This window comes from Balaenoptera physalus (assembly GCF_965194825.1).
Source record: "Balaenoptera physalus genome assembly, chromosome: 3".
NCBI classification, from domain to species: domain Eukaryota; kingdom Metazoa; phylum Chordata; class Mammalia; order Artiodactyla; family Balaenopteridae; genus Balaenoptera; species Balaenoptera physalus.
This window is the reverse complement of record NC_138890.1, coordinates 135,632,382-135,660,279: the sequence shown is the minus strand read 5'-3', so window position 1 is coordinate 135,660,279 and position 27,898 is coordinate 135,632,382. Positions and strand designations below refer to the sequence as shown.

At 42.9% G+C, this 27,898-nt stretch overlaps 1 protein-coding gene and 1 pseudogene across 2 annotated transcripts in view; one reads left to right on the top strand and one right to left on the bottom strand.

The window, feature by feature from the left end:
- Positions 1 to 27,898, bottom strand: part of LOC309657924 (uncharacterized protein) — a 73,094-nt gene that overhangs the window by 29,267 nt on the left and 15,929 nt on the right. Inside the window, exons 2-5 of the mRNA XM_082455964.1 lie at positions 27,161 to 27,268; positions 26,395 to 26,512; positions 14,490 to 14,597; positions 12,160 to 12,228 (exon numbers count right to left, since the gene is read on the bottom strand). Coding sequence (XP_082312090.1) covers positions 12,160 to 12,228; positions 14,490 to 14,597; positions 26,395 to 26,512; positions 27,161 to 27,268 — 403 coding nt within the window. The remainder of the gene's footprint in view (positions 1 to 12,159; positions 12,229 to 14,489; positions 14,598 to 26,394; positions 26,513 to 27,160; positions 27,269 to 27,898) is intronic.
- Positions 198 to 10,813, top strand: LOC309657902 (AP-2 complex subunit mu pseudogene; annotated as a pseudogene). The gene has a single exon. The product of its transcript is annotated as an AP-2 complex subunit mu pseudogene (transcript).

Sequence of the window (27,898 nt, the reverse complement as noted above, 5' to 3'; positions counted from 1 at the left end):
ACAGCAAAAGAAATCATTGACAAAATGAATAGACAACCTACTGAATTGGAGAAAATATTTGCAAATGATATGACCACTAAGGGGTTAATATCCAAAATGTATAAACAGCTCATACAACTCAATATCAAAAAAATCCCCCGAACAACCCAATTAAAAATGGGCAGAAGACCTGAATAGAGACTGCAGTGAAAGCCGAGACAGCAGGCAGGCGAGCAGGGGGCGGGTGGACATCTTGGGATCCGAAGAGTGGCCAGGCCGGCTGAGCAGGGAGCCGCGGACAGCAGGTCTGTTCTCAGAGTGATGGGCCGTGGAGACTGAGCTGCCGCCATGACTGGAGGCTTATTCATCTATAATCACAAGGGGGAGGTGCTCATCTCCCAAGTCTACCGAGATGACATTGGGAGGAACGCAGCGGTTGCCTTTCGGGTCAATGTTATCCATGCCCGGCAGCAGGTACGCAGCCCCGTCACCAACATTGCTCGCACCAGTTTCTTTCATGTTAAGTGGTCCAACATCTGGCTGGCAACTGTCACCAAGCAGTCAATGCTGCCATGGTCTTCGAATTCCTCTGTAAGATGTGTGACATAATGGCTGCCTACTTTGGCAAGATCAGCGAAGAGAACGTCAAGAACAATCTTGTGCTCATATATCAGCTGCTGGATGAGATCCTAGACTTTGGCTACCCAGAGAACTCAGAGACAGGCACGCTGAAAACCTTCATCACCCAGCAGGGCATCAAGAGCCAGTATCAGACAAAAAAGAGCAGTCTCAGATCACCAGCCAGGTGACTGGGCAGATTGTCTGGCGGCGGGAGGGCATCAAGCATCGCCAGAACGAGCTCTTCCTGGATGTACTGAAGAGTGTGAACCTCCTCATGTTTCCACAGGGGCAGGAGCTGAGTGCCCATGTGTCAGGCCGGGTGGTGATGAAGAGCTAACCCGAGTGGCATGCCCGAGTGCAAGTTTGGGATGAATGACAAGACTGTCATTGAGAAGCAGGGCAAAGGCACAGCTGATGAAACAAGCAAGAGCGGGAAGCAATCAACTGCCATTGACGACAGCACCTTCCACCAGTGTGTGTGACTCAGCAAGTTTGACTCGGAGCGCAGCATCAGCTTCATCCCACCAGACGGAGAATTTGAGGTCATGAGGTATGGCACCACCAAGGACATCACCCTTCCTTTCCGAGTGATCCCGCTAGTTCGGGAAGTGGGACGCACCAAGCTGGAGGTCAAGGTGGTCATTAAGTCCAACTTCAAGCCCTCACTACTGGCTCAGAAGATTGAGGTGAGGATCCCAACCCCACTGAACACCAGTGGGGTGCAGGTGATCTGTATGAAGGGGAAGGCCAAGTACAAGGCCAGCGAGAACGCCATCATGTGGAAGATCAAGTGCATGGCAGTCATGAAGAAATAGCAGATCAGTGCTAAGATTGAGCTTCTGCCCACCAACAACAAGAAGAGGTGGGCTCGACCCCCCCATTTCAATGACCTTTGAGGTGCCATTCGCGCCTTCTGGCCTCAGGGTGCTCTACTTGAAGGTGTTTGAACCGAAGCTGGATTACAGCGACCACGATGTCATCAAATGGGTGCGCTACATTGGCTGCAGCGGCATTTATGAGACCCGCTGCCAGCTGCCTAGTGGCAGCTAGCCCGCCTCCGCACCCCCCTCTTCCACAGGTCTGGGTGCCCTCCACCACCACACATCAGTGTCTCCTCCCTCCTGCTTTGCTGCCTTCCATTTGCACCAGCCCGAGTCTAGGTCTGGACCAACCACATTGCAAGCGGGGCTCCCTGGGCAGGGTGGTTTCTGAGGCTCCTGCTCCTCCATGCATCTGCCTGCCCCAGCCCAATGCCAGGCTCTGAGTTCTGCGACCAAAGCCAGGTGGGCCCCATCTGCTCCCCTTCCCTGTGGCCACATCTCTCTGGAGTGGGAGGATTGGCTGCCCCTCACCTTAGAGCTCCCCCAAAGGCCAGTAATGGATACCCACCCCTCAATTCCTACTCTGCTTTGGGATAGTGTGAGCTTCGTTTTGTACATGTGTGACTTCGTCCAGTTATAAACCTAATAAATTCTGTAGAACGGGAAAAAAACAGCACCTGAATAGACACTTTTCCAAAGAAGACATACAGATGGCCAACAGGCACATGAAAAGATGCTTAACATTGCTAATCATCAGGGAAATGCAAATCAAAACCACAATGGGATATCACCTCACACCTGTCAGAATGTCTATCATCAAAAAGATCACAAATAACAAATGTTGGCGAGGATGTGTACACTGTTGGTGGGAATGCAAATTGGTGCAGCTACTGTGGAAAACAGTACAGATGTTCCTCAAAAAACTAAAAATAGAATTACCATATGATACAGCGATTCTACTTCTGGGTATATATTCAACAAAAACAAAAACACTAGTTTGAAAAGATACATGCACCCTAATGTTCATAGCAGCATTATTTACAACAGCCAAGAATGGCAGCAATCTAAGTGTCAATCAACAGATGAGAGGATAGAGAAGATGTGGTATATATACACAATGGAATACTACTCAGCCATAAAAAAGAATGAAATTTTGCAATTTATAACATGGATAGACCTGGAGGGTACTATTCTTAGTGAAATAAGTCAGATAGAGAAAGACAAATACTGTATGTTATCACTTATATGTGGCATCTAAAAAATAAAACAAACTGATGAATATAACGAAACAGAAAAAAAAAAAACCTCCTTGTATTATCTAGTAATATATACTAAGATCCCATATTAGAGAATTAGAATTTGCACATACCACTTAGCAGTATCCATTTCAAAACACATCTGAATAACAAAGCTTTTTATATTTGACATTTCCCCTCAGTTTTCAAGGCTATTCTTTCCCAATAATTTTCATCAGAACTTAAGAACACTTGGGAGCTGTGCTACCAAATGTTAAAACATATTGTCACGCTACAATAATTAAAACACTGTGTTATTGCACAAGAATAAATTAATCAATGGAACAGAGTAGGAAACACTGAACGGAATCCCATTATAAAAATTTAGTTTGATAACTGTAGCTGATAAAATAAATAGGAGTATGATTCAATATATGCACCTAAGATAACTGTGTAGTTATCTAGAAAAATTAAATTAAAAGCTTATTCCTATTACACACTATAATCAAAAAGAAAAATTACAAATGAATTTTAAAAGTACTAAATGTAAAAAACAAAAAAATGCCATAAATATCCACTGTGCTGGTTATTCTTTATTCTCTCACCTTTCACTGCCCTGTTCTGTGCCCCCAGGAGACTGCTCTCTGGTTTCAAGTTTGATTTACCCAACTGACGGCACCAGCAAGACAGCAGCCTGTGGAATGACAGACAGATTGGAGTATTTTTGTTCTTTGACTCTTGCTGTTTCTATTCCAGGTTCTGGCAGAGGTTGCCTCTGTCTGTCAGCAGCTCTGATGAGGCTTCCCTCTCTCCTCTGGCTCCAGCCCACAGTGGACCAATAGTTCTGTTTCCTTTTCCCTGTTCCTCAGGCTCAAGGGGGTAATGACTTCCCATTGTTACTGGTCTCTGGATGCCTATAAGTCTGCATCAATTCTGATGTGTGGGAGTTTTTCCCATATCACCAAGCAATTCTGCCATACCAGCTTGGTATCCTAAAATTCAACTCAGTTCTGACACTATATACCCATAGATCCTACAAGTTAAGGGGTCAGTCCAACAAGATTGCTCCCCTAACCCCAACTTCGGACATCAGTTGCAAGCCCAGGTTATTACCTGTGTTTCTGATCAGCTGCCTATAGACTGGCGATTCCAATGACCCCTTCCTTGGGTTGGATTAATTTGCTGGAGCAGCTCAGAGAACTCAGAGAAACATTTTACTTATTAGATTACTAGTTTATTATAAAAGGGTATATAACTCAGGAAGAGGCAGATGGAAGAGATGCATAGGACAACGTATGGGGAAAGGGTGAGGAGCCTCCATACTTTCTCTGAGTGCCTCTCTCCTCGAATCTTCACACGTTCACCAACCTGGAAACTCTCTGAACCCCTTCCTTTTGGGTTTTTATGGAGGTTTCATTACATAGGTATGATTAATTAAATCCTTGGCCATTGGTGATTGAATTCAATTTCTAGCCCCTTTCCTCTTCCAGGGATGGGGACTGAAAATTTTCCAAACCTCTAACCACATGATTGGCTCCCCTGGCAATCAGCCCCCATCCTAGCTTACCAAGGGGCTTTCCAAAAGTCACCATTAGCCTAACAGAAGACGATTCTGTCACTCTCCCCACTTAGGAAACTCCAAGGATTTTAGGAGCTCTGTAACAGAAATGGAGACTAAGACCAACTATATATTTCTTACTAGAAATCCCAATATCACAGTGTCTCAACATTTTTGTTGGTCCCTCAGCCCTGCCCACATCTCTGTAAATAATCACTTTATTATATATTTTTTAAAAATCCAAGCTAAGTACGCTTTTTGTTTCCCCTCGGAACTCTGAATGATGTATCCACCTATATATTCTTCCTTTGGCACAAAAAAGGCATCTTTAAACAAACAAACAGAAAGACCACAAAAAAATAGGAGAACATAAAAGGAAATTTTTATAAATTAAGGAATATTTGCAATTTTTTGGATTCTGTCTAGTCTATGTTTGAGACTAAAAAGTATGATGATATTCAGTGTTGCTGAGTATGGTAAACAATACCTCTTTGTTGCTGATTTGTACCATAAATTAGCACAATCTTTCTGCCAGATAGTATGTTAAGGCTCAATATAATTTTAGAAGTAGAAGAGCAAGAATTAAAGAATTTACTCTAATGATACAATAAAAACTTGCACAAAAATTTGTGAGACATTCTTTACTTTGAAGTATTGAAAATGTAAGAAATTTGTTAAGCAAACTAAAGTCTATCCATATTACAAAACACTATACTGTCAATAAAAATCATCTTCCAGAAAAATATTGAGTGAAGTGGAAAAATGCTCACTAAATTTAAGGAGGGAAAGCAAGTTACAAAAGGTATATAAAATTCCCACCTTTATTTTCAGTGGGCATATCTCCATGTCAATAAGTTTTTGTTTAGGACCTGATTCTAATGGCAGTATTGTACTTCATAATATGGATATGCCAAAACTTACTGTATGCCGAGAAGAATCAAAGGTTAAGTTTAAAAATGCCAAAAGAGGAGAGGGATCAAGGTGGTGGAGTAAGAAGACATGGAGCTCACCTCCCACCATAGACATATCAAATATATATCTGAATGTGGAACAATTCTCACGGAAAACTAACTGGAAACTGGCAGAACTCCTACACAACCAAGGCTGCAAGAAAGATTCCCCCACATATACTGCGATCCCCAGTTCCAGCTGAGTAAATAAGTGCATACCTATCGATAATTACTTTAAATGTCAATGTACTAAATGTTCCAATCTATAGACAAAGGATGGCTGACTGGATAAAAAAACAAGATCCTCCAATATGCTGCCTATGAGAGACTCACTTCAGGGTAAAAGACACACACAGACTGAAAGTGAGGGGATGGAAAAAGATATTTCATGCAAATGGAAACAAAAAGAAAGCAGGAGTAGCAATACTTGTATCAGACAAAATAGACTTTAAAAGGAAAGCTATAACAAAAGACAAAGAAGGGCATTACATAATAAAAGTGATCAATACAAGAAGAGGATATTACACTCATTGACATACATGCACCCAGTATAGGAGCAAAACAAATACTAACAGATATAAAGGGAGAAATTGACAGGAATACAATTATAATAGGAGACTTTAGTACTCCTCTGATATCAATGGACAGCTTTTCCAGACAGAAAATCAATAAGGCAACAGAGATCCTAAATGACACAATAGAATAGTTGGACTGAATTGATACCTATAGGACAGTACATCTAAAAAACAAAAAAAAAAACCAGAATACACATTCTTTTCAAGCATGCATGGAACATTTCCTAGGATTGACCACATATTAGTATACCAAACAAGCCTCAACAAATTTAAGAGGATAGAAATTATTTCAAGCATCTTTTCTGACCACAATGGTGTGAAACTAGAAATCAACCACAGAAAGAAAAACAGGGGAAAAAAATGATCACAAGGAGATTAAATAACATGCTGCTAAAAAACCAGTGGGTCAACGATGAAATCAAAGAGGAAATCAGACAATACCTCAAGACAAACAACAATGAAAACACAACCTTACAAAATCTATGGGATGCAGCAAAAGCAGTTCTAAGAGGGAAGTTCATAGTGATACAGGCCTTCCTCAAGAAAAAAGAAAAATCTCAAATAAACAACCTAACCTGTCACCTAAAAGAATTAGAAAAAGAAGAACAAACAAAGCCCAAAGTCAGCAGAATGAAAGAAATAATAAAGTGAGGAAATAAATAAAATAGAGATTAAAAAAATAGAAAATATCAAATGAAACCAAGAGCTTCTTTTTGAAAAGGTAAACAAAATTGATAAACTTTTAGTCAGACTCATCAAGAAAAAAAGAGAGTCCAAATCAGTAAAATCAGAAATGAAAAAGGAGAAGCTGGAACCAACATCACAGGAATACAAAGGATCACAAGAGATTACTATGAACAAGTATTTGCTAATAAAGTGAACAACCAGGAAGAAATGGACAAATTTCTAGAAAAAAATACAGCCTACCAAGAAGGAGTCAAGAAGAAACAGACAATTTGAACAGACTGATCATTAGAAGCTAAATCGAAACTGTAATAAGAAAAACTCCTAGCAAACAAAAGTTCAGGACCAGATGGCTTCACAGGAGAATTCTACCAAACATATAAAGAAGAACTTATACTATCCTTCTCAAACTGTTCAAAAAAATTGAAGAGGAAGGAACATTCCCAAATTCATTTCACAAGGCCATTATCCTGAAACCAAAACCAGACAAGGACACTACAAAAAAAGAAAATTACAGTCCAATATCTTTAATGAATATAGATGCAAAAATCCTCAACAAAATATTAGCAAACCAAATCCAACAACACATAAAAAGGATCATACACCATGATCAAGGTGGATTTATTCCAGAGTCACAAGGATGGTTCAGCATAGGCAAAAGTGTTTTACTCTTTCAATGAACATGTCCCATCTCTATTCTATTGGATTATTCTGAAGAAATCAGCATTTTTAGGACCCAAAATCCTAAGAGGTTATGAGCTATAAAATGTAATAAGCACAGATCACTTTTATTTCTAAAAGCCTAGTTTTCAGTGCATTGCAAATTATTTTCCAATTTGAACTGTAGACGCAGCCCAGAACTTCATTTAAGCTCAGAGTTTATTAGTGGGGGAGATCAAATGAGCTGTCTTGGCTGAACGGCAGGCCAGGAAAGCATGTCTCCTTTCCTCACTTCCCCTGGTGGATATGACTGGATGGGACAGCCACCATCATGTCCCTCTGTGAAATGCTACACTGGGGGTGTCAGGCTCTTCAAAGCAGCTGCCAAGCACATACTATTCTCCTGAAACACTACTCTTTGAAAGGGTGGAATTTCCCTGTGCTCTTGTTTCATCTCCCCAAGCCCAGTATTCTCAAATATTCTCCAAGAAACGCTCAAAGTCTTGGAGAACTCAGTGTGGCTTTAATTTTCAGTTACTATCAAATGGGATACAATTAATTTCTTGTGGAACTGATTTTTTTAAATTTGCCAGGAAATTCTAAATAGGCTCTTTTGGTGCTAAGTCTATGAATAAACTTTATTCTTGGGACAAGGAAGAAATAACTAAACCTCTAAGGATTGTAACTTCATGGCAAAAAAACAGAGTAATTAGGAAAGTAGACTTTGAAAGCAAACAAATATAGACAGACGGGGGTTTGAGTACCAACTTTGCAACTTTATAATCTGGTCATTTTGGTCAGTTTGCTTAACCCCTCTATGCTTCAGTTTCCTCACCTGTAAAATGGGGATAATTATAGTACTGATCACATGTGTTTTGAAGATTAAATGAGATGAAGATATAGGGTGACCAACAGGCCTGGTTTTTGCCCAGGCCTGAGGGGTTTCTTGGGACACAAGACTTTCAGTGCTAAAGCTGAGATATTCTGGGCAGACTAGGATGGCTGGTCACCCTATAAGAGGTCAGGTACTTATATAATGCCTGGTATCCATAAATGATAGCCATTATTTTATGTATTACAAATATCTTTAAGCATATTCCCATGGACATGTTTTCTACATAGGTTAATTAGACACATCTCGACTTTACGCTTTATAAAAAGACTAAAACATAAAAAAAAATGCTTCATTAGTAGGTCAGCATCACTGTCCATTTTTAAGGTCTACTCGGTTATTTCTAAAATTCTACAAGTCTATTTTTTTGCTTACTGATGCCAAGTCTTGAAAAACCTCACATTGCTCTGTGAAGTAGTATGTAAGTACATATTTCTTCAAAAGTGCACTGTGGCAAGATAAGAAGCTTTGTCACAATAAGAAATGACTTGTAGAATAATCTTTTTAGTACAACGAATAAAAAGTCATTTAGGGGACATCAAACTTTTGGATACAATATTTCCATGTGAAATATTTCTAGTTAAGACGGCCTACTGAGCATACTTCTTTATCAGTCCTCTCCTACCTGTCAATCCTATTTAATGACATAAATTTCTCTTTTGTCCTTATTCTCTGGCATTGCAGAGACTAGGAGGGAGCTTATCAGGTGACCTCAGATCATGGCAAACTCCTGGCTGACCAAAAGCTCTTGGGATCACATTGACAAATCAGGGGCAATGGCAGAGCCATTGTTTTCTAAGTTTGTCTGGTTTTAAGAGTCACCTGGGGCTCTTATTAAACATACAGATTTCCGGGTTCCTCCAATAGAGATATTGATTCAGAGAGGGGGTGGAGAGCCCTTGAACCTGTAATTGATTGGTGTCCCCTGAGACGTTTATGATGGGGCAAGTTTGGAAATGGCTCTCAACCAGGGATTGTCATTATGCCTGGGGGTCTCCAAGCACTTAATGCCCTGGAACCAAGAACGATAAACATCCCACAGTGCTTGAGCCAACACAGTACACAAAACAAACCCTGGAAACAGGACAACCACTGTATAGAATTTTAAATGGAACTCTACACTTCATTTAGACACTCCATTAACGTTTGTTAATTTAACAAAATTATCAATATCCCAAGGAGCTAGACTAAATATAGGCTGATCTGGTAATTTTCCAGCAGATGATAACATCTCCCTCTTGAGGGATAAGGGAAAATTACTTTCATACAAGCAATTATTTTTAAACTGATTTATTCCTGTTCTTATTTTCTTCAAAGATTATATAATGCTATGTTTTATATGTAACACCAGGCGAGAGAGTACTAGTCCTTTCAGAAGGGACATTCTGAAAGAAAAGAAATAACCATGTGTAAAAAGATATTCTTTAACAAGTCTTATTCTTCATTCCCTTCCTACTTACCGCTCATCAACATGGCATGAATAATGCTTGTCCTTCTATTTACCTTTTTATTCTTTCTGCAGTGGTTCTCAAGTATAGTTCTCTATACATGGAAGGTTTAATTTTCCTAGGGTTCTGTCTTCTCCTATTTTAAGTTTTCTTCTTGTATTTCCTTCTTCCACAAGTGCCTTCATTTCCCCTGTATTTACTTTCTGTCCATCTACTTCTCTTTCTTTCATTTTCTCTCTAGCATTTACTCCCTCCTGCCTTTTGATCTAGAACCTTTAGTGCCTGTATTATTCCTTGGATGTTACAGGCCAGCTGCCTGATGTGGGATGACCCGCTGTCCCAGTCTGCCCTGTACTAAGACCCCTCTGTCCCAGGCCAACCAGGATGGCTATCACTCCACTTAACCAGTAACCTGGGGAAATAATACACTGACACCAGGTGGAGGGAGGAGTAACTCTGTTATTGGTAGTACCCTGCTGGGTTGCTGTAGTCTTTTAATTAGTGATTGTTGGAAGAGCATGCAAATGCAATTAAACCAAATTGGGGTCAGAACCAATTATTAGCAAGAGTTTCTCTGGTCCTTTCTGTGAAGGACCAGAGAAACCAAGTATGTGACTAAAAGAGACTTGGAAGATCAGTGTGAGAGACTGAGTTGGTCTTTAGAGCTGAAGGCTGGCTGTGAAGCTCGTGTGTAGCCCTGCCTGTGGAGAAAAGAGGATAGCTTTGGCACTGAGATGTTTGAGCTGAGTACAACCCACTGATGACGTAGTCTATTCCAGAGTAACCGACAAATCGGGAGGACGCATTGAAGAGGCAGAAATGGCTCTTCCTGCTCCTGGGAAGCACTGTGGAGGCTGAGTCTTACCAGTCTGAGTTGCAGGATCAGAGACTTCTCACCGGCGAGCTGAGCAGGAGTTCTCTCGGGGGCTCAGTGGAGCCACGAACAGCCTTCTGTGGCTTTCTGCAGTGCTCTGGCTCAGAGCTAATTAGAGTAGTTAGGGGCTAAAATGTCTGACCAAAAACAAGCTTCACGGGCTTCCCTGGTGGCGCAGTGGTTGAGAATCTGCCTGCCAATGCAGGGGACACAGGTTCGAGCCCTGGTCTGGGAAGATCCCACATGCCGCGGAGCAGCTGGGCCCGTGAGCCACAATTACTGAGCCTGCGCGTCTGGAGCCTGTGCTCCGCAACAAGAGAGGCCGCGATAGTGAGAGGCCCGCGTGCCGCGATGAAGAGTGGCCTCCCGCTTGCCGCAACTAGAGAAAGCCCTCGCACAGAAACGAAGCCCCAACACAGCCAAAAATAAATAAATAAATAAATAGCGTTCCCTTTAAAAAAGAAAAAACAAGCTTCACCACCCCTGTCGTTCTACCATGAAAAGGACCATTCCTCTTTTACCTTCAGATTGTCTTTGAACGTGCCAGTATCCTTAGTCAAAGACCCTACTATAATATAACTCATCCCCACTGCGACGCTAACCGATGACCCAGGGTTTGTTTTATTTTTAGGAGCCATAGGAAGAGCAGCTCTGTCACCTCTTCACTTCCCCTGTGAGAGAGGATTCCTGCTTCCAGGCGCACACGAGGCCTATTTGACAAATTAGACAATTTTGAATACATGACTTATTCTTCCATAATTAATTCATTCTAGCGGAAAGCACAGAACTGTGAGATTCTTAACAGACGAAGGGAGTGAAATCCAAGACTCTCAAGTACTTCCGGGGGAAGTCAGACGCAACCATTGCTCCTCGTCTTCATTCAGCAAACCGCTTATTGAGCATTTAGTACATACTGAGCACTCTGCTCGGTGTTGTAGATAGAACAATGAAAACAGTATAATTCTTGACCTCAAGGCATGGATGCTATGGTTTTTAGAAAGTTACATTCATATGAATAATAAAGGTAACAGGTGCTAGAGTCAAAGCATATTCAGGTTACAAGGTAAGGGTGTAGTCCGTTCCCCCTGGGCTGTGGTCCCTGTAGAGATCTAGCCTACCAGCTCTGGAGGAGAAGGTCTGTGACTGTGATTGATTTATTCATCATTGATCTCTACTGCCTCACACTTAGTAGGTGCTCAGTAAATAGTTTTTCAATGAGCAAAAGATGGTCTTGCCATAAAGCGTGGCGGATGTGCACAGAAACGATGCAAGTAGCTCAGCCAAAGGGTCCAGGTACTGCATGATCGGGCCCTGCCTCCCTCTCCAGCTGCCATCTCCCATGCTCTGCTCCCCTTCTGTCATGCTGAGCAGTTCAGGCTTTATCCTGAAAACAATGGGGAGGGGGGGCCCAGAGCGTAGTTCTATGTCGGGCTCTGACATGGTCAGCTTTGTGTTTTAGAAAGATAATTCTGGCTGCAGTGTGAAGGATGGATTAGAGGGGGAAACTCTGGAGTAGGGAAGATCATGCAGATTAGCAGTCATTCAGTTGGGAGAATGCACACAAGCATTGCCCGGTAACTGTCCAGGGCCCACCCCAGACCATTTGAATCAGAATCTCTGGAGATGGAATCCAGATATCAGTAGTTATAAATTGTCCCAGGTGATTCCGGTGAGACACGAAGTTGAGAATCAGTAGCATGAGACGGTTGCAGAATGGGAAAAGGGGGCATAGATACTCGGGCTATTAAAGGTAGAGGAACAACACCACTAAGTAACAGAGCAGGGGCCGTGAAGACAGGGAGGAATTGAATTACTCACAGGTTCTGGCTGGAGTCATTGACATGGGAAGTAAGGCGACTGACCTTTCTAATTTCCCTGGAGTATCATGCTTCCAGTACGGATGCTCCCTCATCCCAGGGCAGCTGATCACCCTACAGGAAGGACAGTGATAACTTTTACCAAAATAAGTAACAGGCATCAGAGTGTGGTTGGGAGAAAGATGATTACTTTTAAACATGGGTGACAGCTGCTAAGTATTGGTGACTAAGGCTGTCCTAAAGCTCACAGCTGAGGATCAAATGAGCTAAATACCCCACATTCTAAATTCCTAGAATCACAGCTGTTAGGGCCATACATCCTCAGCAGGGCTTGCTAAGGGAAACCGGGAGGCAGAACAAGCACCACCACCTCACACCCGAATATAAGATGAGGTTGAAAGGGAGAAGGCTGTTGCCTTTTGTAGAAGTACGTTACTCATGTAGAACTGCTTATTTTCCAGAACAGGGCAGGGTGGCTCTGGGCTGCCTCCCATCCTCAGAGCTGTGGGAAGGAGCTGACAAGAGAACCGCTCACAGGTGTGTGGGTCTCTGCTTGTGCCGGCCCCTGTCTGGACAGTTAGAGGGCACAGGCTTACTGTCCAGCCCCCGTGCTACCAGGGTGGAGGAAATGCACACTGGGGAGAGATGCTATGGTGCGGGGGTGCCGGGTGAAGCAGGGCCAAGACTGTCCCCACTCAAACCCCAAGCGGTTTGGAAGATGGATCCCACATGTGCCTGAAGACGCAGGAGTTGGCTGTGGTGAGTAGATCACATTTGGAGCGTTGCTCTTACCTGGGAAAGCCACAGCAAAGAGGAATGGGATATATGGCTGCCAGCTCAGGGGCTGGGCCTGAAGCTGAGAATGAAGCTCTCTCATGAGGGACCCTAACACCCAGAGCTGCTGCTTGGGAGCAAATTCCTCGGCAGATGAAGCTGTCAGCCTCCATGTGCCCACACTGAGCACCAGGACAGCAAGCTGGGTCCCGCAAGGCCCCTCTCCCTTCCTTAACCCTCCCTCCTGAGCTCTACCAGAGGGGTGTGTGATGCAAAGACATGGGCAGGTGTGTGTGGGCCAGACCACATCCACAGCCCTGTTCTGCTGCAGGGTCAGGAGAGGAGATGGGAGAGAAGAGAGACGGTGATTGGGGATGAAACTAGAGCTTTGAGACAAGATCACTGAATCTTGGGGGTAGGAAGTCATTGTTTTAACAGCTGGAAGTAACTGTTCTAAGAACTGAGGGGGCCAGAGAGTTAGAGCATTGGGCTGAAATCACTAAGGAAGCCCACTCTCCATGGGAAAGGGGATTCTGACAGCAGTCACTGCCGTGTCGTGAGCAACCCCGAGGAGGGACCCAGGTAGGGAGACACCGAAGCCCTCTGCCAACAGTGAAGTGGGCCCTTCAGATGACTGCGACCTCATGGGAAATCCTGAGACAGAACCTAAGGCACTCTTGCATTCCCAGCCTCCAGAAATGTGAGATAATAAGTGTTGTTTTAAGTTGCTAGTTTTGAGATCATGTGGCCATAGATAAGGAATAAGAGTTGTCCTGAGTTGGGCCAAGGAGGCCAGGCCTTTATATCTGACTCGCTGACTAGTCATGGGGTGCAGGCCGCTCCTTGTAGGAGGATGACTTGGATGGGGCCTCTTTCTTCAGCTAAGGCAGCCCCCGAAGAGGGCAGTCTGCTGGAGGCTATTTACCAACAATATTCTCACCCGCTGGGTGATTCAGTCCTTTGTTCCTCAGGAGGGATCTGGGCAGCTCATCATGGTGAATGCTGTGAAGTGTTTAGTTTGGGGCTTCTGTGGGCCTCCAGAGAGAAGTTTCTGGAGCACAAAAAAGGTGCTGGTAAGCTAGGACTCAGAGTTTGAGAGTCTGGGAGTATCCGCCATGCATCCTATTCTCTTCGTTACCACTGCTCTCCTTTTAAATGTTGGGGTTTCCTGGGGTGTCACTCTTGACTTCCTCTACATCTCTGAGTAGAAAAACCAGGGAGATTGGTGTCCATAAAGCAAGGAGGAGGAGAGAAATAGGAAGAAGGTGGTGGTCACTGAATGTAATGGTTGGGGTCTCGGGAGAAAACAGACGACAGACTCAAGGGGAGAGACAGAAAACGCTGGATGAAGGGACTCTTGACAGAATTGTGGTCAGGGATGCGGGGAGCACCAGTAGGGACCTTGAGGCACCACCTGCCACCAGGTCTGCAGGGGTGAGGGCAGGGAGGGCACACAGGGGAGGATCTTTGTGGAGAAAGCTGTCCATCAGGAGCCGTGGCCTTCCGAGAGGGACCCAGCGATCCAAGGACGCTTGGCAGGGCCAAGGGCATACATGCTGGCTTCACTCTCCTCCTGCCCTCTGGGTTTCCGCCAAACCCACCTGGGAGCCAGATGGTCCAGGAGTCCGTTGGTGCAGCCCACACAAGTCAGCTCCCTGCTGGCTGCCCCCGGCGGCACAAGGCAGGGCGGAGGAGGTTGGAAAGTGGCTCTGCAAGGGCAAAAGTGAAAGGTGTTCAGCAGACAAGAATTAGATGTGCTCATGACCAGCTCCCTCTTACAAGCAATTTAAAATGACTGCAAAGGTTGGGGTATACTTAGGTTTTAAGGCTATCTGAGAGAAACTACTCCTCTCTTCTCCCATAGTGTCCCTGATGCCACTGACAGATCGTAGATAAAGAGGCCACGGGTCTGATTCCCGGAGTATTACTTTCCTAGGAAATTATATTCAGCTCTGTATCTTGACTGTGGCATTGTGCTAGAGTCTGACAAGATGTCCACAGGTAAACAGGAAAAGGGTACAGGAGAACTACTTTTTACAACTGCATGTGAATCTTCAATCATTTCAAAATAAAACATGCAATTAAAATCACATTCCCTTATTCATATTCCACTCATTCCACTTATGATCATTGAACTTGAAGCTCTAAAAGTGATGCAGAGTTCCCCAGGAATCGCTGAGCTAGTTTGCATTCTCATCTCATCAGAATGAAAACTTTGAGTCATCTGATCTGCTGTGATTTGGATCTTGCTTCTGTTGAACGCAGCTGTTGCTGCCTTGAATAAGGAAGAATGAATCTCAGGCCCAGGAGAGGGGCCTGAGGCCCCGGAATGCCAGTGACCAAAATAGACCATAATTGGGTCTGTTTCACATGCACACTTGGGTCTACTTCTTGCACTGATATTGTGATAGAACAGCTCTGCACGGCAGGCCATGCTTCTACAGACAGATCTTAAAATCCTTAGATGCTGTATTTATGAGTCTGTTTTTGTTTATTTTTTAGATTGCCAGAGGGTGAAGGGGATTAAGAAGAACACACCTGCAGTTATAAAATAAATAAGCCACAGGGGTATCATATACAGCATAAGGAATATGATCAATAATATTGTAATAAATTTGTATGGGGACAGAGGGTTACTAGGCTTATCATGGTGATCGTTTTGTAATATACGCAAATGTCAAATCCCTATGTAGTACACCTGAAACTAACAGTATTGTACATCAACTATATTTCAATAATAAAATATCCTTAGATGCTATTGCTTCCTTTCAGAGGCTCTTAGTTAATGGAATTAACTAGCTTATTTATCACTAGAATAAAGTAGTAATTTAAAAAACAAATCTACACTAACAAGCTCATTTGGGAAACGACAGCTGCTCCAAGATTCCAGAGGAGAAGGGGGTATTAAAAACCTGATCCCAGCTGAAGACATTTCTAGACTGAAAGTGCCTGATGTCTAACTCAATTGAAATGTGTTTGGAATGTGTGTGGAATGTATAGTGTTTCCTTGTACTTTTTTTCTTCAGATTTTTTAGCTCTATGACGTTACATTTCACAGGCTAAATATGGAATGGCTTGGTAGCCTAAGGTTACAGAACAAAAATGATAATTCTCGGCCCTGTATACAAAACAACTCTCACTGATAGTGTGTGCTCTTTATTCTTTTCCTTGAAGATTAAGGTTTAAGTAGTTTTATCTCTGGGTAGGATGTGCTTCATACAGGATGACTCCGGATGCCTTTTTCTATATATAATTGGTACAGTCAGGACTGAAATTTTATTTTCCCTCTCCTCATAGAAAATAATATAAGCACCTTATTAAACAGCATCTAGATCAGGAAATGCAAGGGTGTTATAATAATTCTAAGCTCATTATGATCTTAGCGAACAGGTTTAGATTCAGGACAATACCGGAAATGATTATAAAGTGCATGCCTGATCAATTTCAATGGAGTCATTATTTAGTGTGAGATAAACTTAACGCACATCACTGTCAAATGCACCCATGTTTGTGTAAAAATAGGAAGTCATTACAGTACCGCTTCATAACAGAATTGTACTATCAAGACCCATAGATGTCACCACTAAAAATGGTCCCTTTCCTAGGCCCTTCCTAAGATACACTTGTATCTTGATCACCCAAGAAAGAGTAGCTGATGAAGGTCAGCAGAAGGTCAGGTCTAAGGCAGAAACACGATTCCTTTATGAAATAAACTGCCTTGTTTTATCTGGCCCCTTAAACGATCCCACTAATTACATTCAAGCAAGCAGGGTGGGGACAGATTAGATTGTGTGGAATTTAAAACAAAGGGTGTAGCGCATCTCCATGGCTGTTTTGTTAGAATCTGTTAGCTATAAATTACATTTTGAGCTGTTACTATCATTTATCTTCAACTCCTTATAACTTCCTATCATCAGAGTGAACCGCCAGGTGGATGAAACTCTCTGGGCCTCTTCTCGGTTCAGGAAATCAGTCAGTGGCATCATGGAAATTTTCCTTTTGTATTCAATCCTGATTTAGGTTCAGAGCCTAAATTGAGTCATTGTTGTGCAATTGTGTGACCTTGGGGAAGTTATATGACTTTCCTGAGCTTCGATTTCCTCATCTGTAAAAGGAAGGTAATGTGAGATTCAGAAGTAATGTATCTAAAGCACCTAGCACTTCTGTGCTAGGCCATAATAGGCCCCAAATCAATAGTTGTCTCCACCAAATAAAGCATATCAGCGGGCTTGACTTGAAATTTATTCCTACTTTAAATGATTTCCCGATAATAAATCTGAGACACATTGATAACAGCCTTTTATGGCTCCTCCTATTTGTGAGAAACATGTGGGAAACAAAGCAGAACACTTAGGGCTTGTTTCAGAGATAAAAGACTAGATAGTGCCCTCTCGTGGTAAACGGGTAAAACGCCTGAAGGACATTTATTTTTTTACTTGGATTCGGAGTGAAATCACAGAAATACCTAGAATGTAAAACCATGGGGTCAAATATAATTAATATTTGGATAGGGTTTTAACTTTCACACCATCCTATAAAACGATGAAATAAAGGAAAACCTCCTTATCTATTGTAAAACAAATTGCAGTTTAATCATATGAGCAACAAAAGAATCAGAGCCAGAAACTATTTTCTTTTTCAATCAAAGGTGACCACTTTGATTCATTTTTGCACTCATGACTAAGTATTACATAAAAAAATTAGTTCAGTAGGATGAATTAACAGACTTCTTTCCAAGTTCATGTAGTAGTACATAACTGATTGTTTCACAGGATTTCTGGTAGTCTCTGACAGTTTAGAAAACAGGAATTGGGCATATAATCTTCTCCAATGATTCTCTCTAAGCATTAGTTGATACAGAACTTCCCTTAACTGGACATTAACGAAGCTGCTCCCATCTAGCTCCTGAACTCTCAGAATCTCCACTTCTACCAGCACTATTGCCCTTGAAATTCAATCAGGGCAGTGTCAGCTAGTGGTTAAAAGCAAGAACTCTGAAGCCAGACTGGGTTCAGCTCTATGACTCAGTTTTCTCATCAAGAAAACAGCAGTGTTAATACCAGCTGCTTTGTAGCACTGTTCTAAGGATTGATTAAGTTCATATGTGGGAAGTGATTAGAACAGATCCTGGAATTACTATTATTGCACAGCTCTTATGTGCCCATCCTTCTCAGTATTACAGAGAATGCATCAGAAGCTTAAGATCCAGGCCCTGCCCACAAAGAGTTTATGATTTACATGGGAAGACCTTTTCAGAGGGGTGGGTCTTTCCCCACTTCTTGGTTTGCAAGGGGAGGACTTTTCCTGAAACATATCCAGGGCCACTCATATTCTTGTCCTCCCCGTGAGAAGTGGAGTGACTCAGTTGGAGTGGGGTGACCTTGGGGGCAACCCCATGAGGAAGAGGTGCATCTTTTTAATGCAGGTACAGGCTCATTTGACCCTCACTCTATAGCACATCCTCCAACTTAGCTCAGTCAACAATACAGGTGATGACTGGATTCTGCCAGCCAACCATTTGGTCTAGTTCTCCATTTGTTCAGAACTCAGTCTGAGAACTGGACAGCTATTTATTGAGGGGACCCCCTTGGAGACCCCAACAGAACATACTGATCGATAAAAGCAATTCAATACTAACCTGTATGGTGTGGACCTACCATATAAACCTGTCCAGAAATGAGAATCTGGTGTAGGTTGGAGCAACAGAAGAGAGTTTCATGGAAACGGGACTTATGCTGGCTCTTAAAGAATGGGATAGAATTTGGGTGGGAGGAGGGAGGAAAAAAGAATCCTTCTGCAAGCAGAGCAATTTTTTCCTAAAACTTGCAGCAATTTGCACTTCTATGCAATTGGAATAAAATATAAAATATTGGTCAAAATTAGAAAGTCATTTTCTGTTTGATGACTACATGGTGCCATAGCCAAGCTGTGACAGAGAAACAGGTGACGTAGTTCCTCGCTGCCTGATTTTCCAATCACGTGACCCAAGTGCCGGGAAAGTTCTAAGTACTTTACACATATTTGTCACTTATTCCTTACAACAACCCTATGATCTAGATATTATTATGTCCCCCACTTTACAGCTGAGGATACCAGAGCACAGAGAGTGGTAATTTGTTCAACATCAGTAAGAGATAGAACAGGGGTCTGAACCCAGGCAGTCTGACCCCAGACTCCATTCTCTCACCTCACTCTGCTTTGTGATTTCTCAGTCCAAGGGAGGGGTTTGTGGTGATCCTTCCTTGTGAAGGTGGTCAGTAAAAAGACCAGCCTGACCAGAGTGAAGGTTTGGACTTCGGAAGCTGCAACAGGAGGCTGAGATGTAGGTGGGGCTGGTTGATGGAGGGGTTGAAAAGCCAGGGGTTTGGATGCAGAGATAAAAAGAAAAGGCAGGATTAACCCTAACATGCTCCGCCCACTCAAGAACAATTCTATATCGCTCATCATATTAGTTCCAAAGAAGGCTTCAAGGGTTTCAGTTTGGTTGAATGGACATTACGTAAATATGAGGATATGGCAGAACAAAACCAGCACCTGATCCTCTGTGCATCGGCTGGGCCACCGATGGGCAGGGCCCGTGAAACACGTGCTCATTCATTCTTGCCTTCCAACTGTCTGCCTAGAAGACAAGCAAGGCTGGAAGTATGAGTTTGAGATTTCATATATATTTAAGAGCTGAAACCACGACGTGTGAAGCCCCCTGAAAAGAAGTTGCTGAAGGAGGATGAAGAGAAATACCGATGGAAGAGGGGATTTGGGCAACTCAGTGCTGTGGAAGTCAGCTGATCTGCACAATGTAAGAAGTTTCCGGTCGGCTACTCTGAAGGGGTAGTAGAAGATGAGTACAGGTACAAAGCCGGGAGATTTAACAGTGAGCTGAAAAGTACTGAAGAGGGGAAATGAAGCTTGGTTTCTTCCCTTACATCACTAGTACATTGGGTGAGGAAAGGAACACCTGGTTCCTGTCACGCTCCTGACTGTTCTCCACCCTCCCAGGGCACAGGGCATCTTTTAAGTTGGCTAAGATGATGTGGTGGTGGTGAGGGGGTACACTTTTGAGAGGCTGGGCAATAAAAAGAAATCAGGAAAGGGAAGCAGATTTTTCAAAAGTCTTTTAAGATAGAACTTAACAGAACACACAGCCCATGGTATCATATGTGTTTGATCCTTCCTATATAGATGCCATGATTATGTTACTAAGATCTTTGCATCAGTACGGTTCCCACCAGCAAAGCAGAAACCACTATGACTACTTGAAACAGGGGGATTTAATGCATGTAATTTGTTATGTAGGTGACAGAAAAAGTCAAAAAGCCAAACTGAGGACAGAGAGGCAACCTAGAAATTAGCAACAGCAGGAAGCCACTTCCTTGCCAAGTCTAGAGGGTCAAAGAGAAGAGGCCAGATCACTGGAACTCAGAGGCCAATTTCACCTGTAGAAACTGGGAATGGTGGGCCTGTCGGGAAAACTGGCTGAAGAAGAGGTGCAGCTGCTGCCCGAGCATCCCGGGAATAGCGGGGCGGATAGACTCTAGCTTTTCCCTTCCGCCCACTCCAGTCTTCCTCCAGCACCTCCCATGGCCAAATCCAGCTGGACATCCGCTGACAGGGGAGTCTGGGAAATGCACCCAGGAGCGGTCAGGCCCCAGGACACAGAGCAAAGCAGGGGACTGGCCAGGGGGGCACCTGAGGGCAAACATGTCCCAGACCTGCTCGGTGCTCTTATAACATTTGACCCATCATGGGGATGGTCTCTTCCTTGTACAGAGGAGCCAAGGCCCACCTGAGGGTGAAGTCATTTCTACCAGAAACCAATTAGACTCATTCTTCAGCCTCAGTTGCAGAAGAATCGAGACGCCTAATGGCGGCTCTCGTGTGGTAGGCCCCACGGTTTCTCCTAGATGGAGGGAGGCGGGCTGAGAGGTAGAGAGTGAAGGGTCAGGGAGAGGAGCCCATGAGCACCTCCCAACACCCTTTAGAAGCTGCGAGAAAAATACTGAGGTGGGGAGCAGAGTGGAACAAGGCCAGGCAGGCTGGAGGCTGAGTTATGATAGGAATAGAGACCTCTACCATGTAAGCCAGAGGGTGTACATGTTTCATATACTTTCTCTTTTGTTTTCTTTCAGTATTTTGATAAATTAAGAAAGACATTTGAAACCCCTACATGTGACACTGGTGTTATGATGTTGGGTGGGGTGAGTGGATTTCTGTCCAAGCTTATGCCATAGCTTTAGAGAGGAAGTGGATCCCTGGGGCTGGTGGTCATGGGGGGATTGACATGAGTGAAGCCCAAGGGGGAGTGAAACCCATAATTGAAGCTTCAGGTAGGGAAGCAGTTGTTCGTGTGCCCTGACTATATAACCCTAACAGTAAGCTTAGTGATTTGGAGTGTTAATAGCTAATAGTTATTGAACACTGTCTAACTCCATGCCCTCTTATATACACTGCCTGTGTCAATTAATTTAACCCGCATAACAACCCTATGAGGTAGGTGCAGATTATAGATGTGGAAATTGAGGCTTAAAGGTTAAGTAACTTGCCCTGGGTAAATTGTGGAGCCAGGAGTGAATTCTAGGCAGGCTGTTTCCAGAGCCTGCCTGTTTAACCACTATGGGCAAATCTAAGAAACTTGAAAAAAAAGAAGAGAAGATGTCTTTGGGGAAAGAGAGAAGATTCTGGAAAAGATAAAATGAGGGAGGGAGCTCTTAGAAGGAGATGGGAAGGGCTGGAGAGGAGAGGACAAGTGACTGGCTCTGTGAGAAAGTCTCTGCTACGTTAACATGACATCAGCCAAGCTTGAGCATTTCTGCAGGGAACACTGTGTTGTACAGTCTGTATCTGATGATTCCAATAGCGAGATTCCCTGTGGATCTGTTGTCTGTTGTTTCTGTTGGTTCTTACTCTGGGCCTTGTCTCCTCATGTTTCTGGCAATCATTGAGAGGTGGGGTTGTATATGAAAAATAGGTTATGGAAATATTTTGAAGTCTAGACTTGTGTTAATCTTCCTCAAAAAAAGACTTTTGTTTGTTTCTGGGGAGTGCTGGCAATCTGGGATCAGCTTAATTCAAGTTCAAGGCCTGAGGTTTTCTGAACTACCAGGTGATGATATACCAAGCCTGGTATGAGCTGGGTTATTTCTGATTTACTCTTTCTCCTCTGGTTGTGGGAGAGGCCTTTTGGGTCTTAGGCCAAAGCAAAGGATTACCTACCGTGGAAAAATATTATAAAAGTAATGAGAAAGCAACAAAAGGATTGCTATTTTCATCAAGAGTTGATTCTGCATTTCCTCTCAGATGGCTGCTTTCTCTGCTCCTATCAACTCCTGTGACTCTGGGCTATGGACCGAGGCAGGTGGCAAGGTGAAAGGTCAAGGTGAGGACACAACCAGTAAATTGGACAGAGAAGTACAGAAATGGATGAGTGGAAATTCAACGCTGAGCTTTCAGAAAGACCCTGAACAATCTAACCGCACTCTCCGCTTCAGAGAGTGAACATTAGTAATGAGGGTACCACAAGCTGTGACATCCTGTCACATCATGAAGAGACAATGAGGGTGGGAGGAGGGTCCCTGCTCAAGCACAAAAGGGCCCAGGCCAGTGGCTCCCTGACCTTGTTTTTCCTGCTAAGGGGGGTCCCAGGAGCTGCAGAGGGCAAACTGAGTGCCATGACTCAAAATTGGCAGGGGAGGGGATGGTCAGAGTCTGGGATTCGATTTTATCCTATTTTAATAATCAATTAGCTTAAAGAAGGTAATTTGGATAAAGAAGATGTGGTACATATACACAATGTAATATTATTCAGCCATAAAAAAGAATGAAATAATGCCACCTGCAGCAACATGGATGGACCTAGAGATTATCATACTAAGTGAAGTAAGTCAGAAAGAGAAAGACAAATATCATATGATATCACTTCTATGTGGGATCTAAAAAAAATGATACAGGGACTTCCCTGGTGGTCCAGTGGTTAAGACTCCGTGCTTCCACTACAGGGTGGGTGGGTTCGATCCCTAGTTGGGGAAGTTCCGCAGGCCACGCTGTGTGCCCCGCCCCCCAAAAAAAGACTCCACGCTCCCAACGCAGGGGGCACGGGTCTGATCCCTGGTCAGGGAGCTAAGATCCAAAAAAAAGAAAAGATACAAATGAACTTATTTACAAAACAGAAACAGATTCACAGACATAGAAAACAAACTTCTGGTTACCAAATGGAAAAGGGTGGGGGGGAGGGATAAATTAGGAGTTTGGGATAGACATACACACACTACTATATATAAAATAGATAATCAACAAGACCTACTGTATAGCACAGAGAACTCTACTCAATATTCTGTAATAACCTAAACGGGAAAAGAATCTGAAGAAGAATAAGTATAAATATATGTAGAACTGAATCACTTTGTTGTACACCTGAAACTAACACAACATTGTAAATCAACTATACTACGGTATAAAATAAAAATTGGCAGGGGTGGGGATGTTCAGGATCTGGGATTTGATTTTATCCTATTTTTAAGCTAATAAATTAGCCTGTTACTATTTCACGAATGCTGGCAGAAGACATCGACTTGTTATTCAGAGAGAAGGGACTTTAACACTCATGGCACAGCATGACCACACTCATGGCACAGCATGACCACTACCACATTGGCATGGACTCCTCTTGCCACCGGCAAGTCCCCTGGGGGTAACACAGGGGGTCTGGGATGGCCACCTGCGCATGCAGTGAGTTGCGTTACAGGAGAGGACGCTGAGCTTGGGGAGTCCAGTGTTTTAGAGCCAGCAGTAAACAGCCCCCCTTTTGTCCCAGGGGGACACATTATCTCATTCCTCAAGGTTGCCCTTCGCAGACACAACCCTGAGAAAAGACCCAGGAGAAGCGTGGTCCTGCCTTCTTGCCACACCCAGCAAGAATGCACAGGGCCTTTCAGGGTTCATGGTAGAATAACTTTCCCCACAGAGGTGATGTTGGGGGATAACTTAAAATGTGTATAATCTTAAAAAGATTATTGTTTTCCATTTGTAGTCTCCAACAATGGGGGTCAAAGCCCCACTTGTTAGGGTTCTGCTATTTTGGGGGACCCAGTCCGGCTAGCTAGCACGGCTTCCACCATTGTTCTCTCCTGAAGTTCGCTGCCTCCTTTCAATCAGCTGTGCTTGTTTTCAATTCTGTTCTTTTGCATGCTCTGCTGATTTTGAAAGCAGCGTGCGCAGTGGCATGGTTGCTGATCCTGGCATTAAGAAAGCTGGGTTTAGGTCCAAGCTCTACCATTTACCAAACGCGAGACCAACAAGCCCGTCAGGCGATTCAAAGTTGGGCTAACATAGTACCTTCCCTTTGTTTAGTGAAGTACACTTCAAGATCATCATTTTGCAAGTCACACTTCTCCTCCTCCCAAAACGTGTTCCTCTGCCTCCTGCATTCTTTACCCTACGTAGGGACACCATCTGCCTGTCCAGATTCTTGTCCTCCATGCCTCTGCCTCAGGCTTGCCAGCTTTACCTTCTAAGTAGTATTGTTCTTATCATCTTCTACTCACTCTCCTCCCTGACATTGTTCATGTTTATCATGTTCCACCTGGAATCATTCAATAGTTCCCTCGGGAGCTTCTAGCATCAGACTCACCACCCTTCAATGGAACTGTCTTACTGCCTGGTCTTTTCATTTCCCTCATTTCAAATACCTCTCATCCTCGTCCAGTCCAATCTCCTTGCAGCATGTTTTTTCCTTAAGTCCTTCTACACCTCACCTTGTGTTATTATTACTTACTTCTTGTGTTTCTCAGCTCCCACCATGGTGTTTTACATCTTTGGGTCTTTGATGTTCTTCCTACCTGGAATGCCAATCCTCTCTATGACTAAGCCCTACTCCTTTAAAAACTCAGGTCTGGTAATAGCCAGTGATGCAATACAAGAAAAGGAAATTAGGAGTATAAAATTGGAAATGATATTATACACCAGGAAAACCCAAAACAATCAATAGAAAAATTACTATAAGCAATAAGAGAATTCAGTCAGGTAGTCTGATCAAAATAGTACCCAGAAACATCCACCCAATAGGGAACGGAATGTCTCAATACATTATGGTACATCCATATGGTGTGATGTTATAGTATATTAAAAGAGAATGAGGACACTCTCCGTATCCTGACATGGAAATATGTCTAAGATGTGTTGTTTAAAAAAGTTGCTTTACAATGTATGTAATATGCCACCTTTGTGTAAAGGAGGAGGAGGGATAAATATATTTGCGTAAGGAAACTCTTGAATGATAACAAGAAATTATAAAAGCTTTTGCTTTTGGACAGGGATAGTGGAGAGGGTTGGAAGTAGAGAGGACAGTATATGGGCAAGACTTTCCACTGTATATTTTATGTTGTTGAGTTTTGAATTAGATGAGTTATTCAAAAGACTTAAAACAAAAACAAAATAAAAACCAAAACCTCAAGCAGCACCTCTGTTCCTTTATGTCTCCTTCATATGAGAGGAAGTCCAGTGTGGTGGCTGGGAGCAGAGGCGTGGCATCCCGCAAACCTGGATTTAATCCCATGCCTCCACTTACCAGCTTTTTGACCTTAGGAAAGTCATGTATTCTCTGAGTCTCAATTTCCTCCTTTATAATTTGGGAATAAAAACCCTCAAAACAACCCTTTTAGATGAATATTAAGTGTGATAATGTTTGTAATGTAATTAACACAATGTTTTATATAAAATCAGCACTTGACATTTTATACGTACATATTTACATATACCTACATATGTGTGTTTGTGTATATACATGTATACACACACACACACACACACACACACACACACACACATAGTTGACCCTTGAATAACATGGGGGTTAGGGGCGCTGAAACCCCATGCAGTCATAAATCCAAGTACTGCTATCTCTGCCTCAAAAACAAAGGAATTGATAAATGTCTCACCCAGGGGCAGAAAGTTGAAACAGTTTGGATAGAATCAGGACTCAAACCCTAGTTTGGTTGATTCCAGATGCTGTGATCTCTAACTGAAAACAAACTTGTCCCCATACTTCATTTAGAGATCTGTAAAATGGTCATAAAAAACAAACTTATGGCGACCAAAGTGGGAAGGGGGTGGTGGAGGGGTAAATTAGGAGTTTGGGATTAGTGGATACAAACTACTGTGTCTAAAATAGATAAACAACAAGGTCCTCTTGTATAATACAGGGAAGTATATTCAACGTCCTATAAGAAACGGTAATGGAAAAGAATATGAAAAAAACATATATATATATAACTAAAACACTTTGCTGTACGTTAGAAACTAACACAACATTGTAAATTAACTATACTTCAATACAAAATTAAAAAAATAAAGATCTTTAAAATGAAAATACAGGTACTATGTTTATTGGAAAAAAATCCATGCACAAATGGACCCTTGCAGTTAAAACCTGTGCTGTTTAAGAGTCAGCTGTATACACACACACACACACACACACACACACACACACACATGGATACAGATATAAATACATACCTATATGTTCCAGGAGAAGTACAGTTCATGCTACAGCTTTGCTTCACAGGGCTCAGATATTCTTTCTCCCTCCAGGATTCAGGCAGGTAAGAAGTAACTTGGACTTTCGAAACAGGTGCTGCAAATTGAAGCCAATAGAGCAAATGTTGCCCATGGAAACATGTTATCAGACTCACATAATGTTTTCAGAATCAGGACATTTTACGTACAAATCAGGGTTTCTGGTTTCTTAGAAAAATTAAGGCATATGGCAATACAGGGCCCATATTCCGGCTTGTCCCCAGGGGACAGTGCTGAGTGTCAATGTCCCCTTTAGACGGGGCGAACTCTCCTCATTTCACCACAGGCCCCCAACTTCCTACCACTCACCACCCCCCGTCCCCACCAGTCCCATTTATGTTACTTCTCTTCCCCACATGGGCATTTGAATTGTTGACTTCTTACTTAAAATGTTATTTTTCTCTCATATTTAAGCATCTATCTTTCACATTTAAATAATAGGTCTGCTCTGAACCCACCTCACGTAAGTCAGATTACTGGATTAGCACATAGTTTTACCCTTAGATTGTATTGTAAATGGCAATGCTCTCCTAGAATGCTATATTAAGTTCTCAGGGTGATGAATGTTCTGTCTGTTGCATGCATATTCATTTCCCTTCCAACTCAATTCCTCGTCTTAGAGACATTTGTTAGTGTGTTTTGATAGGTGTCTTGGGGGAGTTATTAAGATATTGTGAAAACCGATCCAGAATAAATTTTCACTTACGTTTTGTTTGGCAGTTTCTTCTTTTAGGTTTGCTTGTTGGTTTACTTCTCTGAATTTTAGAGTCTCCTGCAATTTCTGACCTCCAGGCAAAGGTAGATGAATGCAGTTCTGAAATGGTAATGAGATAAAGGCTTCATCAGAATTAATAGGCAAGAGAGAAGGACACAGCTGCTCCAGGGAAAGCCACCCTCGTCTGAGGAAATCAAGGGCTTCTCTCAACAGGATGCTTTTTTTCTTTTTTCTGTTCCTCTTCTCTTCTTGATCTCATATAGTCTAACTTTAGAAATGACTTTTTTCTTTTCTGAGCTAAAGGATGAAAATGGAAGACTCTTCCTACTTTCATATCCAGGAACTGAAACTCACTGTATTTATCCCAAACATCTCCTTTGATTCTTCTCCCAAAGTTGGCTAATGTCCACTTTGTAACATGCTTATATTTCCTATAGCTGCTACATATTTGTTGACTTCCAACATGAACTCCTTCAGTACCTCCTGTATTCCTGCCATTAGGATAGCCACAGAGAATATAGGTGTGAACCAAAGATAATGTCACTCTGTAAGAACCATCACCTCAAACTCTTGGAATTTTCACTCCAAAATCCATGCAAAGTGGGCAGATTGGTAACAAATCCACAACACAATGGGATAGATGCCATGAAACAGATATGAACAGAATGCTGTGAGAACACAAGGGAAGGAATAAATTATTCTGCCAGGTTTGCCAAGAGAAGCTTCTTG